The sequence below is a fragment of the Quercus lobata genome, chromosome 8, assembly GCF_001633185.2.
Source record: "Quercus lobata isolate SW786 chromosome 8, ValleyOak3.0 Primary Assembly, whole genome shotgun sequence".
NCBI lineage: Eukaryota > Viridiplantae > Streptophyta > Magnoliopsida > Fagales > Fagaceae > Quercus > Quercus lobata.
The window spans coordinates 60,063,462-60,076,281 of record NC_044911.1 but is presented as its reverse complement, the minus strand read 5'-3'; the positions used below and the strand labels follow the sequence as shown (position 1 = coordinate 60,076,281).

Genomic DNA, 12,820 nt, shown 5'->3' with positions numbered 1-12,820 from the left:
ACTTCTTTGGGCAAAGTCATACATGGGTGAATATTTGGGTAATCTTGCATTAAATGCTAAGATTTCTAAGGTTGGCTTCAGCCAATGGGATTAAGGCAGGTATTATGGTAGAATCTTGGTGCTGCAACTAAGATTTGAGGTTTAAGGAGTAGGAGCTATCACCCCAAGCTAGGTGTCAAGCTTTTAGCCTACTTTAGGGAGATCTACTGGAGATTTTTTATGCCCTCCAAATCACATTTCCCTCTATTTCCTCTTTTAGGAATTCATGGGTTTGGTTCATGAATTAGTTTTAGACATTTTTAGTACTAAAGAAACTAGTTTGTTGAAGTTTGGATGAGTTGGTCATGGCTTCCTCTAGTAGTAATTGAAATGTAGGAAGGAAGAATGGCATTTATTGCATCTCAGCTTTTTGGTGTCAGTCCAGCCCCTTAGTGCTATTCACATCAGAAATGGCAGTTGCAGAGAGGCTGATGGGACAAGTGGTCAACTCCTAATTTGGTTTGGGGTTGCTTTTTGAGGTGATCTCCAGTGGAAGGTAAAACTAAATGGAGTTCTCCAGCTTGGTCAGTTTGTATACATGAGCTGTTTTGGTTGAGACTTCATGTTGGGCTTGGAGGGCTGAGTACTTTGGTGAGCCTTTGACTTGGTGGTTCTCTCCACTTGGGCCTATCCTTTTGCTTTCTCATTGTGAGCCCTACTTAATGGACAAAACTACTATATATTGCCATGGATTTTTATTCCACATGGGCTTGTGTTAGTTAAAATGAAATGTATTCATGAGCTTTAATAAATATTTGTGATAGGTTTTTGGGTCTTAATAAAAATTTGAATAATTTCTCATAATTTTTGCCATGGATTATTTTGTAAATGGTATTTTCTTTGGGGCTTTTAAATAGTAACCTCCAATGTTTCTTGTGAATAATATTTACCAAGGGTTTTGGTAAAGGCAATATCCATGGGTTTCCAATAAAATATGATAACAACCACTATAATGGAATAATGTGATATTCTCATGGGTTTTCTATAGATAATGATATTGGGCTTGTAGGATAAATAATTACCATGGGTTTTGGAAATAAACATTATGAATGTTGTGATATAAGATAAATAGTGACCATGGGTTCTTATTATATAAATTCCAAGGTTTTATAATATGTTATGAAATAAATAAATGTCATGATTTTAAGATAAAGAATCATAACTTTCCATGGGCTTTTATAAGATAATTACCATGGGTTTTGAGAATAAATAATTGTCATAGATTCCATGGGCTTATAATATATAGTAATGTTTAAGAACTTAAAAACATCTTTCATCATGGGGCTTTTAAGCAAAATACTTATGATATTATATTTTGCCAAGTATTAATAACCTTGGGCTTTTGATAAAATAGTTTCAAGTAATTAGCTTGGGCTTTTAATAGTGTCAACGTAAATTGGATTTTGATATTGTCAATGTGAGTTGGGTTTTTAATATTGTCAATGAGAATTGGGCTTTGATATTACCAATTAGAATTGGGTTTTTGATGTTGTCAATGAGAATTGAGGTTTAAATATTGCCAGTGAGAACTTGGCTTTTAATGTTGCCAATGAGAATTAGACTTTTTTTTATATTGCCTGTGAGAATTGGATTTTTGATAAATAAATTGCCACGGGTTTAAATCATGGGCTTTGATCATGGATTTGAATTCCATTGATAAAATTGCCGTGGGTTTAAACCATGAGATTTGATTATGGATTTGAATTCCATTGATAAAATTGTTTTGCCATGGACTGGAATCATGGGCTTTTCAAATATTGTCAAGCATAAGTATTCTTGGACTTTAAATAAAATGAGATGTGTGTATTGGGCTTGTAGGGCCGATTTTGGGCTAAACTAAATAATGATAATAAAATTAGAAAAAATATGAGTTTTTTGGACTTTTTGTGATAGTTTATATCATGACTCAATTTAGATAATAAAATATGAAATATATGTGGTTAATATAATAATAGGGCAAAAATTATTTGTGAAAGTCCAATGACTTATTAGTGGTGTTTGAAAATAAATAGGTAGTGCTTAAATAAAATCAGGCGTAAAAAAAATGTACCCTAACAACTGGAAAGCAATTGGTAGAGTTCTTGGTTATTTTTTTTAAAAAAAACCATTAGTTTGGGACTCTTTTATTCCGAAATTCCAGTTATGTTGGAAGGTTATTTAGATGCTAGTTGGATTACTACTGTGAGTGATAACAAATCCACGTTTGGTTGGATATTCACTTTTGTTAGGTATATATATGAATAGGTTGTAATAATGATATTTGAGTTATGAGAATATTGTTTCATAAAGTTTATAAAGTGAAAATTCATGTTCTGGAATTTTCTAAGTGAAATTCAAAATTCAGTATTTTCGATAGGTCGAAGTCTTTCCTCAATCAATCAAATTGATGAATAAAATTGCTCTACAGTCTCGGCCTGGTTTGATTGATGCTCGATTCTTGTTCGATTGATCGAAAGGAATGCTCAATCGATCGAGACTCGTAAAACTAAATTTTCTGCAGAATTTTCGATAACTGTTTTGAATGTTTGAAAATGTTTTATGCATTGTGAACAGTTTTATGAAACATTTTAACTCTCCATATGTGTCTTTTGGTGAAATATATCGCTATGGGTATAAACAGAGGTTTATGTTCACTTAAAAAGAAACACAAAATAGTAAGTTACAAAGAAATACAAGAAATCCTTTGGTCATTTTCTAGAATTGCTATTTGTAGAACCCAACAACTTGGATGTATCCTGAAGACAAGTTTGTGATAACTCTTTAGCAATAATAATATGGGGGCAAATATTTTCTAAGGCAAATGATAATGTGCCTCCAAATTATCTATTTATGTTTGTCTTTTGTGTTGACATTGTTCTTCCATCATTACTTTGTGTAATATCCCCAACAATATGAAATTTCTGTTTCTTGAATAATGATCGTTTGAGCAGTCAAGCAATCTAGAACTTACTTGAGGGAGCTTGCTTGTCTTCAATTTCTTCAACAACAACAACAAAATAATTGTAAAAGACTTTTACACTATTTAAACCCTAACTAACTTACATTGAACTACCGCCCTTAATTTGTCTCAAAGAATTTGTCTTAAGGAATTTGCCAAAATTTCCATATCTTTAAATCAGATTTTTTTTTTTTTTTTTCTCAATGTAAATTCAGGGCCATGATACATTTCACAAAGGCTACGTAACAGGGGCAATTTATCCTCTCCATGAACAGAGTCAGAGCTAACCCTTTATCAATTCACATGGCTTCTTAATCTAATCTAAGACTCTAAAATCCAAACAAACTGTGGCTTTTACGAGGATAAATCCACATCCAAGCTAGACAGGTTGAGGCTCAACCTTATCAGTGGACATAAAAATGACAAACCATAAATTAAGTAATAAATTTCAAACCAAGGACAAATTACTAATAACTAGCAAGAAAATAATTGAGTTAAAGGTTTGGACAAACAAAGTCGAAATAGTCACACTAGTAACATGGTTTGCACCCTTACATATGCTGCACCGTTGAGAGATTCTGCTCAATTTAATCTATAAATTCTCTCCATGATGGGATTGCAGATGCTCTTGAGCGTTTCCAGCTTGTCCGCATACTCTTCTGATTCCACGAGCTGGAGGCCATCTAACCACTCAATCACCTGTTGAATAGCATCTTTAATTTTTTTCTTACCTCTACGGGAAAGCTTGGCACCAATCTTCTCATCATTGATAGTATTCCTCATGTTGTAGGTATAGTTCTCCAAAGCTTCCTTAGCCTTGACCTTCTTCCTGTGTTCATCATCTTCGGCCTTGTATATCTCTGCATCCTGGACCATCCTGTTAATCTCTTCGCTGGACAGTCTTGACTCATCATTAGTGATGGTGATATTCCTCATTACACCAGTGGTCATCTCCTTAGCAGAAACATTCAAGATACCATTAGTGTCAATATTAAAACAAACGTTTATTTTAACAACACCCTTGGGTGCTGGAGGAATATTAGGAAGCTTAAATCGTCCCAACAAGTTGTTATCACAAGTTCTTGCTCTTTCACCCTCGTAAACAGAGATCAATACAGAAGTTTGGTTGTCAGCGCTAGTGGTGTAGTACCTCTTCTTCTCAGTAGGAATGGCGGTATTCCTTGGAATCATAATATTCATATCCATTCCATTAGCTTTTACACCAAGGGAAAGAGGGGTGACATCTAAGAGCACGATGTCTTGCAGTTTCTCATTTCTCATATTGGTCAAGATCGCAGCTTGAACAGCTGCTCCATAAGCAACAGCCTCATCCGGATGAAGACTCTTGCAAAGCTCCTTCCCATCGAAGAAGTCTTGCAACAACTGCTGCACCTTTGGAATTCGGGAAGAACCACCCGAAAGAACAACAGCATGGACGCAGCTCTTATCCATATTAGCATCAGTCAAGCACTTCTCCACAATAGCGATGCACTTCATGAATAAATCCATATTGAGTTCTGCAAATTTGGCACGGGTAATAGTTGAAAAGAAATCAATACCATTACACAAAGCATCGACTTCAACGGTAGTATCAATTGCAGAAGAAAGAATCCTCTTTGCCTTCTCACAAGCAGTTCTCAACCTCCTAAGAGCTCGGGAATTCCCACTAATGTCCACCTTGTGTTGCCTCTTAAATATCTCAACAAAGTGCTTTACTACTCGGTTATCAAAGTCCTCACCTCCAAGGTGAGTGTCTCCAGCAACGGCCTTCACTTGGAAGACACCCTTTTCAATGGTAAGTAGTGAGACATCTGCAGTACCACCACCCAAATCAAAAATCAACACATTTCTCTTGCCATTACTATCTGCAATCTTGTCTAGACCATAAGCAATGGCTGCAGCAGTTGGTTCATTGATTATACGCAGGACATTCAGGCCAGCAATGCCTCCAGCATCCTTTGTAGCCTTACGCTGGGAGTCATTGAAGTAGGCGGGGACAGTAACAACCGCATTCTTCACAGTTGTGCCCAGGTAGGCTTCGGCAATCTCACGCATCATTCTAAGGACCATGGATGAGATTTCCTCCGCAGAAAATTTCTTCTCTTCGCCCTTATAGTTGACAACGATCATAGGTTTGTCATCAAGACCACAAATGACCTTGAAAGGCCAAAGCTTGATATCTTCCTGAACTAAAGGATCGCTGAATCTCCTACCAATCAATCGCTTCGCATCTACATGACAATACCATTTTAAGGAATTAAAAAATGATTTGACAACAATAAAGAATAAGGAGCAGAAATAAATTATTCATTTCTTGACCATATATATATTTAAGTATAATTAGAAAACATACTTGCTGATGACCTAGAAATTTTTTAATATAAATCGTTACTATATGTCTGAAATTTGTAACAGAGAACTTTAATTAAGCTCATATTCACTACAATTAATAAACCCAAAACTGTCCGTAATTGTTAGTTTTTAACACCATGTGTGGTAGAATTTGAATGAGATTGTCGCCTATAAAATGGTGAATATGAGTGCTATAAAACATTGTGATATTCAGGTAAGTTCATTTTTTTTCCTGGGTTTTTTTTAATTTTTAATTTTTAATTTTTAATTTTTTTTTTTAACTTATTTAATTAGGTAAAGTATAGTAATATATTTATCATTCGAAGAAAAAGTAAAGTTATATTTTTATTAAAAAACAGAAGTATAGATATATTTTTATGTAATTTAATTTCAAATAAAATAAAAGGCAAATAATAATAAGCTCATCCAAACATATTACAATGATTAAGTTGAATAACCCCTGCATCTTTTGGCTAATATTTGAGTGCAAACTAATTTTGTAAAAGGAATAACTAGAAACGTCTGGAAAATAAGTTCCATTTTTGCTTTAAATTATTCACTAATCTGATCAATTAATGCATGGAAAAGTTTGATAAATAGAATTTATATATGAGACATTCAATTAATAAGTACTATTAATATTCAATAATAAAAAAATACTATTAATAAATAACAAGTTAAATTAGAGAATTTGTGGAAAGGATCTTTCCTAATTTAATTAGAAATTATTAAACCTAAAATTAGAATTTGTTTAGTATTGGGGTACTAGTTATCTCTATGCTCCAGGGGAAAGTTTATTTATATATGATACATATTAATTCAATAAGTACTAATAAATAAAATTTAATTAGATAATTTTTTAAAAAGATCAAACCTAATTTAATCGAAATTTGTTGTACCATTTGTTTACTTATAAAAAAATGGAGAATTTTAATTAATTTAAACTAATATAGCTTGATATTATTTCTAACTATAAAAAAATAAATTAATATATTAGAATGAGACCAGGTGGAGCCAGGGGTGAGAGGGGCCAATTGCCACTCATTCAATTGCTTCTGCACTTAAGTAGTTTGCCTCCCTAACACGGTTAGAAATAGAAAATAAACAACTCCCACTCCTGAAAAACAGCCAATGATACCAACATAAAAAAAAAAGTGGGGGGGGGGGGTGGAAATCTTCCTTCACATATCAAAGAATATAAGGGTATGTTTGGTAACTGTTTTTACCCATATTTTCTATTTCGAAAAACAATTTTCTATTTTTGAGACTAAAAAACTTGTTTGCCAACCCAAAATGAACAGAAAACAAAAACTATTCTCAAATCTGAATTTGTGAAGGAAACTGAAAACATGCAAAAAGCTATTTTCAGTTTCTATTTTTCAAAAGTCAATGAAAACACGGATTTAATTTAATAAATCTATTTCATTTAATGAGTTAGTATTAGAGTTCAAATTCTAGTAACAACATACTATAGTATTTTCTATTTTTTTTCTTCAAAAAACTTTTTTTTTTTTTAATTTCAACTAACCAAACATGTTTTTGATCTCAAAAAAAAAAAAAAAATCTTTTTATTCCCAAAAACAAGTTTTTGAAAATAGATTACAAAAATTGTTACCAAACATAACCTAACTTTTTCAGCTACTTTACTATTCTTTTAAAGTAGCTTTTATTTTGTCTTAGGTTTTCATCCATTTTTCTAGTTTCTTTTCTTTTTCATTATTTTCACTCATTTCACTATTTATGTCTCTTTTCTTGTTGAGTAATTTTACGTATATTGCAAATTTTACTATATTAGTCTTATAAGATGATATATCACCATCACAAAAAAATCAATTTATATAATTATTTATTACTTTTTCAAGTGACACTAATCACATTCTTACCATATCAAATTATTATCATTTTGTAGTAAAATTTGTAGTAATTTAACATTTCTTTTTATCTTTTCTCAAGGAAATTCAATTACCATAATTACATAAATTTATATATTTTTTAAAAACTTAATGCTCTTATACTAAACTAAATCCCTAAAGGCTGAAGCATCCTCTCTCTCTCTCTCTCTCTCTCTCTCTCTCTCTCTCTCTCTCTCTCTCTCTCTCTCTCTCTCTCTCTCTCTCTCTCTCTCTCTCTCTCTCTCAATGTTTTGAACTCTGGTTATAAAACATAAACCCAAATTTTAAACACTTAGAAGAATAAAATTTAAAAAAAAAAAAATTTGTAGTTATACTCTTAAAACTTTTAGATTGATTTGTTTTCTTAATTTATTCTAACAAGTCAAATTAGGTGAGTGTTTGGATAGCGTTTTGTGCATTTGGCTAAAAATTACCTGAGTCCCACGTTACTGTTCATGAACCCTACAAAAAATGAAAAATGCATATAAATTATTTTGTACTGTTTACGTTACTATTTAGCTGAAGCTACAATACATTCAATCCAAAAAATTAGCTAGCTTATAAATTATTTTGCTACAGTACTTTCAGTAATAAGTTTTCAGTTTTCAACAAAATAAACGGTATCCAAAAATATAAGGTCCTATTTGGTATACCATTTTAAATACATGTTTTCAATTTTTAAACAACATTACACGTATTTTTACACACTTTTTCACCCACATGTATTTCTAAAAAAATTGAAAACTGTTGTTTAAACAAACGTATCAAATGGGCCCTAAATCTCTTACTAAATTTGTACTGTTCAGTTTTCAGTTTTCATTTTGTACTGTTCACATTCTGAATTATGTATATTTAGATAAATCTCTTATTTTTTTAATTTTGATCTCTGATATATAAATTTCTTACTAACAAGAATAAAATATATATATATATATATATATATACAATTATACTCTTAAAACTTTTAGATTGATTTATTTTCTCAATTTATTCTAAGGGATCAAAATTCCAAATATAACTTTATCTAAATTGTGATTGGGTCCACATATAACTTTATCTAAATAATAATTTCACATATAACTTTTGAATTTTTATGTGGAATTTTTTTTAATGTTATATGTGGAATTATTATTTTCATGCGATGAGCTAACAATATATGTGATCAAAGTTATTTTCACGAATAACCTTATTATTATTAATGGGGGAGCATAACACAAAGTGCTTAAAAAAAATAATAATAATAATTAAAAAAAAAAAAAAAAAAAAAAAAAAAAAAACCTTTGAAGATTACCGAAGATGGAGTCGGTGGGGTTCCTGGCGACCTGGATCTTGGCGGCATCACCTACCAAGCGCTCTATCGGAGTGAAAGCAACATAGGAGGGAGTGGTCCTGTTACCCTGATCATTAACTATTATCTCTACTCTTTCATTTTGCCACACTGCCACGCACGAGTACGTCGTTCCTAGATCGATCCCTATCGCCGGACCCTCTCCATGGTCGGACATTGTCGCCGGGAACAGAAGCCCAAAGACTTTTGTTAATCGAAACTAAAGTAGATGAAAGTAGACAATGACGTACTTTAGAACTGAAAGGTTGAAGGCCCTAAATACTTAAAACATGGGCGGGTGCTTTTAGAAAAAAGCAAAACGAAATAGAAGAAAGCAGTCTGCATGACACACTTTTGACCATGAAAAGTTAAAGACGGTACAATTTCCTTAGCCCTTTTTCTTTTTTTCTTGACAAGCTATATCCCTTAACCTCGAAGTTTCGTTCTTTCAACTTGATTTTTTGGACTGAAAAGGTAAAATTTGTATTAAAATAATGAGATAAATGTACAAAGGTGTAAGGGTAATGAAGTGCTTCAGGGCTATACATTCTAGCCTGACACCCGGGACAAAGAAAAAAAACAAGAAACATTATTACACCCATCCCTTCAAACAACAAATGTGTACGTTGGTTTGCCACTAACTTTTGGTATTCATGCAAAATGGACATTGCCTCGCGAATGATGGTTTCAGGTCTAGGCTAGAATTCCTCAAAACAAAACTTGTTATGTGCCCTTCATATTGCCAATGCAGCTGTCATCCGTCGCTCCATCTCGTCTTTTGGTAGCCTCTCTAACATGCTTCGCGTCAAAAGGAAAAAATCTGTTGCATAGGCCTTGCTTTTCTGAATCTTACCACTGACCAGTCCCCCACACATTACGAGCCAAGGGGCATTCCCAAAGAGCATGGCATACCGTTTCTCTATGTTGGTGGCACACCATACAGAGAGGCTCTATTTGCAACTTTTTTCTGTGTAAGTTGTCGCAGGTTGGGAAGATATTAGAACAAGCCCTCCATAGGAAATTTTTTACCTTAGGAGGAGTGTTGAGCGCCCACACCGATTTCCAAACCCATCCATTCGTGCCAGCCATAGAGTGGTCCCCACCTGGACAGTAGTTATTCCAGAAATTTTTCTCAGAGTGTTCTTTTAAAAAGATAAATTACACAATCTAATAAAAAGATAAATTTATATATTGAGACAACAATAATAAAAAACATGCAAATACATAATTCTAGTAAAAGAATAAATAATACACTATAAGTTCATTTGAAACATTAATAAAATTATTAATTATTATTGTTTTGTTGTTTCATTAATTTGTTTGTCTTTTATAAACTATAATTTGTTATATTGTTGTCTTATTAATTATAAAATTATTAATTGTTGTTTAGCCTAACATAATTTAATTTGTTTGTCTTTTATAATATATTGATTAATTAAATTATTAATTATTGTTTATTAGTTGCTTCCCCCAATTAATTATTGGTTAATTAAATTATTGTTTATTAGTTGCACTAGCACACACCCTATGCATTTACTTCCTCCCAATTCAAATATCCCACCCCAGCCCCATGCCCCATCTACCCCCCACTCAATAGACAAGCCCCATGGCCCCCAATCACAAGAGCCAATCAGATAAATTCACAATCACAAATCACAATACACTAAAAAACAATTAATTGTATCTCACCATCACCAACACCAACACCAATGGATAAACCCAAAAACAGGGGCAAATATTAATAAAGTGATAAAGTAAAGCTAAGTAATCAGATAAAGTCTCAAAGAGAGAGAGAGACTCTCAATTGCCTTCAATCTTCAGATAAAGAGAGAGAGAGAGATAGAGAGTCTAAGAGAGAAACTCATACCCATTAACCTGTATATGTAAGAGACTAAAGAGAGAAAAAGATGAAATACCTTGAGGTTGAGGGAGCAGGGAGGCTTGAGGCTGAGCAGAGGGGTGGTGCCGTTGGGCATCATGTTGAGGCGTGACTAATCTCCGATTTGATCGGACCGATCTCTGATCTCGGATGCCCAATATGCTCTGGAACTCGAGTTTAAGGCTCGATCACTGATGATCGATGTGCTCTGGAGCTCGCGCCGTCCGTTGGTTGTTGTCATTCATGGTTGATGAGGTTTTTTATTTCAGTTTTTGCTTTACTTGATGAATCAGACGTGTATATTGGCGTTTGGTTTGCTTGTTTGTTTGTTGTTGGGTTTTTTTTTTTTTTTTTTTTTTTTTTTTTTTTTTTTTTTTTTTGGAATCTGTGGGTTTGCTACTATATGTAATCTATTCATTTTGATGTTGGGCTTTTTTTCCCTAGTTGGCTTGCTCTGTTACAATTTTTTTTTTCTTCAGATCTTAGCTCAAAATTTTTTTTTGGGATTTTTTTTTGTTTGAAAGTAGAACAAATATTTATATATATATATTTGAGGGTGTTCCTAATTTTGCTTAAAGGTGTTCCTAATTTTTTTTTTAAGGGTAAAAAAATAAAAAAAAATTTAATTATTATATATAATTTTTTTTTTTCAAGAGCAACACCCTGGACTGAATGTGGCGCCGCCACTACACCTGGAGGGATATGCAGCTATGAAGCACGGGTGTGTTTTCGGATTCGGGTGCGGATGCGGGACTCGGCAATTTTTGAAAAAATAGGGTGCGGGTGTGGTGGAGTGCGGCAATTAAAAAGTTATTAAAAATATTTTTATTTATATTTTCTATATATTTCAAAGGCAAAAATATATTTTTATTTTGGGAAAGCATGCAAACAACAAATGATAACAAATATATTTCACTGCTGGGAAAGCATGCAAACAACATCATTTTCTATATATTTTCTATATGTTATCCTTTTCATTTCAAATATATTTTCAAAGGCAAGAAACATAAAACAACAAAGAAAACACAAAAGAAGCAACAAATATTCGGAATAAAATTGAGGAAGGATAGTTTTGGGATGTTTGAGTCTCATTCAAAGCCGGTTTCGGCTATTCCAGCATGATTCAAGGCCGATTTTGGCTATTCCAGCATGAATCAAGGTCGATTTCGGCCGTTTCAATCAATTTCGGCCACCGACCGATACGATTTGATTTAGCTGATACAACCCAATTCTGGCCAAATCTGCTCGGTTCGGTGCAAATCGAAGCCAAGTATACATAAATCAAAGCCGAGTCTACGCGAATTGAAGCCAAGTCAGTGCAAATCCATTAAAAAAAAAAAAAAAAAAAAAAAAAAAAAACCTACACTTAGACGCAGCACCGACGAGCGGGTAGTCGCGTCGGGCCTCATCAAACTTCGGTGTGGCATCCTTCCAGCTGTGTCAGTGCTTCCTAGATGAGCAGTCTCTGTGCCACACCATACGTTATTTTGACCGTAAATCTCTAGGCCTTATTCTCCTTCCAAACGAGTACATCATTGCCATGCAAGTTATTTAAAGGTATTCGTAGAATGTCATCACACATATGTCTTTCAAACCAATATGCTAGCTTTGCTTTGTCCCACTGACTTGTAGCTACATCCACCAACTCCCTCACCTTCGTCTGTCCTGGCCCATGTCGCCGGAAACATGGCGGTCAAGGCAACCACACGTGACATGCAATATCCACTGAGTTACCACTTCCCACCTTCCACTTCAACCCGGCTAGTATGACATCTCTAGCTTGTAATATGCTCATCCGCACATACGATGGATTGCTCCTTAGTTTGGCTTCCAGAAAAGAGCACGTGGGCAAGTTTCTAGCCTTATACACTCTGAAGAATAGGGAATTCTATTGGTTGAGTAACCTCCATGCCTATTTCGTTAGCATAGCCAAGTTGAAGGAATTAATATTCTGAAAGCCCATTCCACCCTTTTTCATAGGCTCACACAACCATTTCCACTTTATCCAGTGTATCTTTCTCTCATTGCTTGTCTGTCCCCACCAATACTTAGCAATGATAAAGTTAATATCGTTGCATAGGCCTTTTGGAAGCTTGAACAAGCTCATTGAGTATGTTGGTATTGCTTGTGCCACCGTTTTGATCAAAACCTCTCTCCTTGCTTTCATAATAAGCTTTTCTTTCCAACCCATGACTCGTTTTGCTATTCTTTCCCGAAGGTCCTTAAACGTGTTGGCCTTATTTTTTCCTCCCACCATTGGCAGTCCTAAGTATTTCTCAAACTCCATTACTATTTGGGCATTTAGCAACCTGCGAATATTGTCCCTTACCATCCAGGCCATATTTGGGCTGAAAAATAAGGTCGTTTTCTGCCGTTTAATAACCTGGCCCGAG

At 33.8% G+C, this 12,820-nt stretch overlaps 1 protein-coding gene across 1 annotated transcript; it reads right to left on the bottom strand.

Moving 5' to 3' along the window:
- Window positions 1-3,227: 3,227 nt before the first annotated feature.
- Window positions 3,228-8,778, bottom strand: LOC115956006 (heat shock cognate 70 kDa protein-like). Its single transcript, XM_031074450.1, has 2 exons — window positions 8,513-8,778; window positions 3,228-5,208 (listed from the first exon to the last, which is right to left on the bottom strand). The coding sequence occupies exons 1-2, from the start codon at window positions 8,724-8,726 to the stop codon at window positions 3,560-3,562; spliced, it is 1,863 nt and encodes a 620-aa protein (XP_030930310.1). The 5' UTR covers window positions 8,727-8,778; the 3' UTR covers window positions 3,228-3,559.
- Window positions 8,779-12,820: the final 4,042 nt, after the last annotated feature.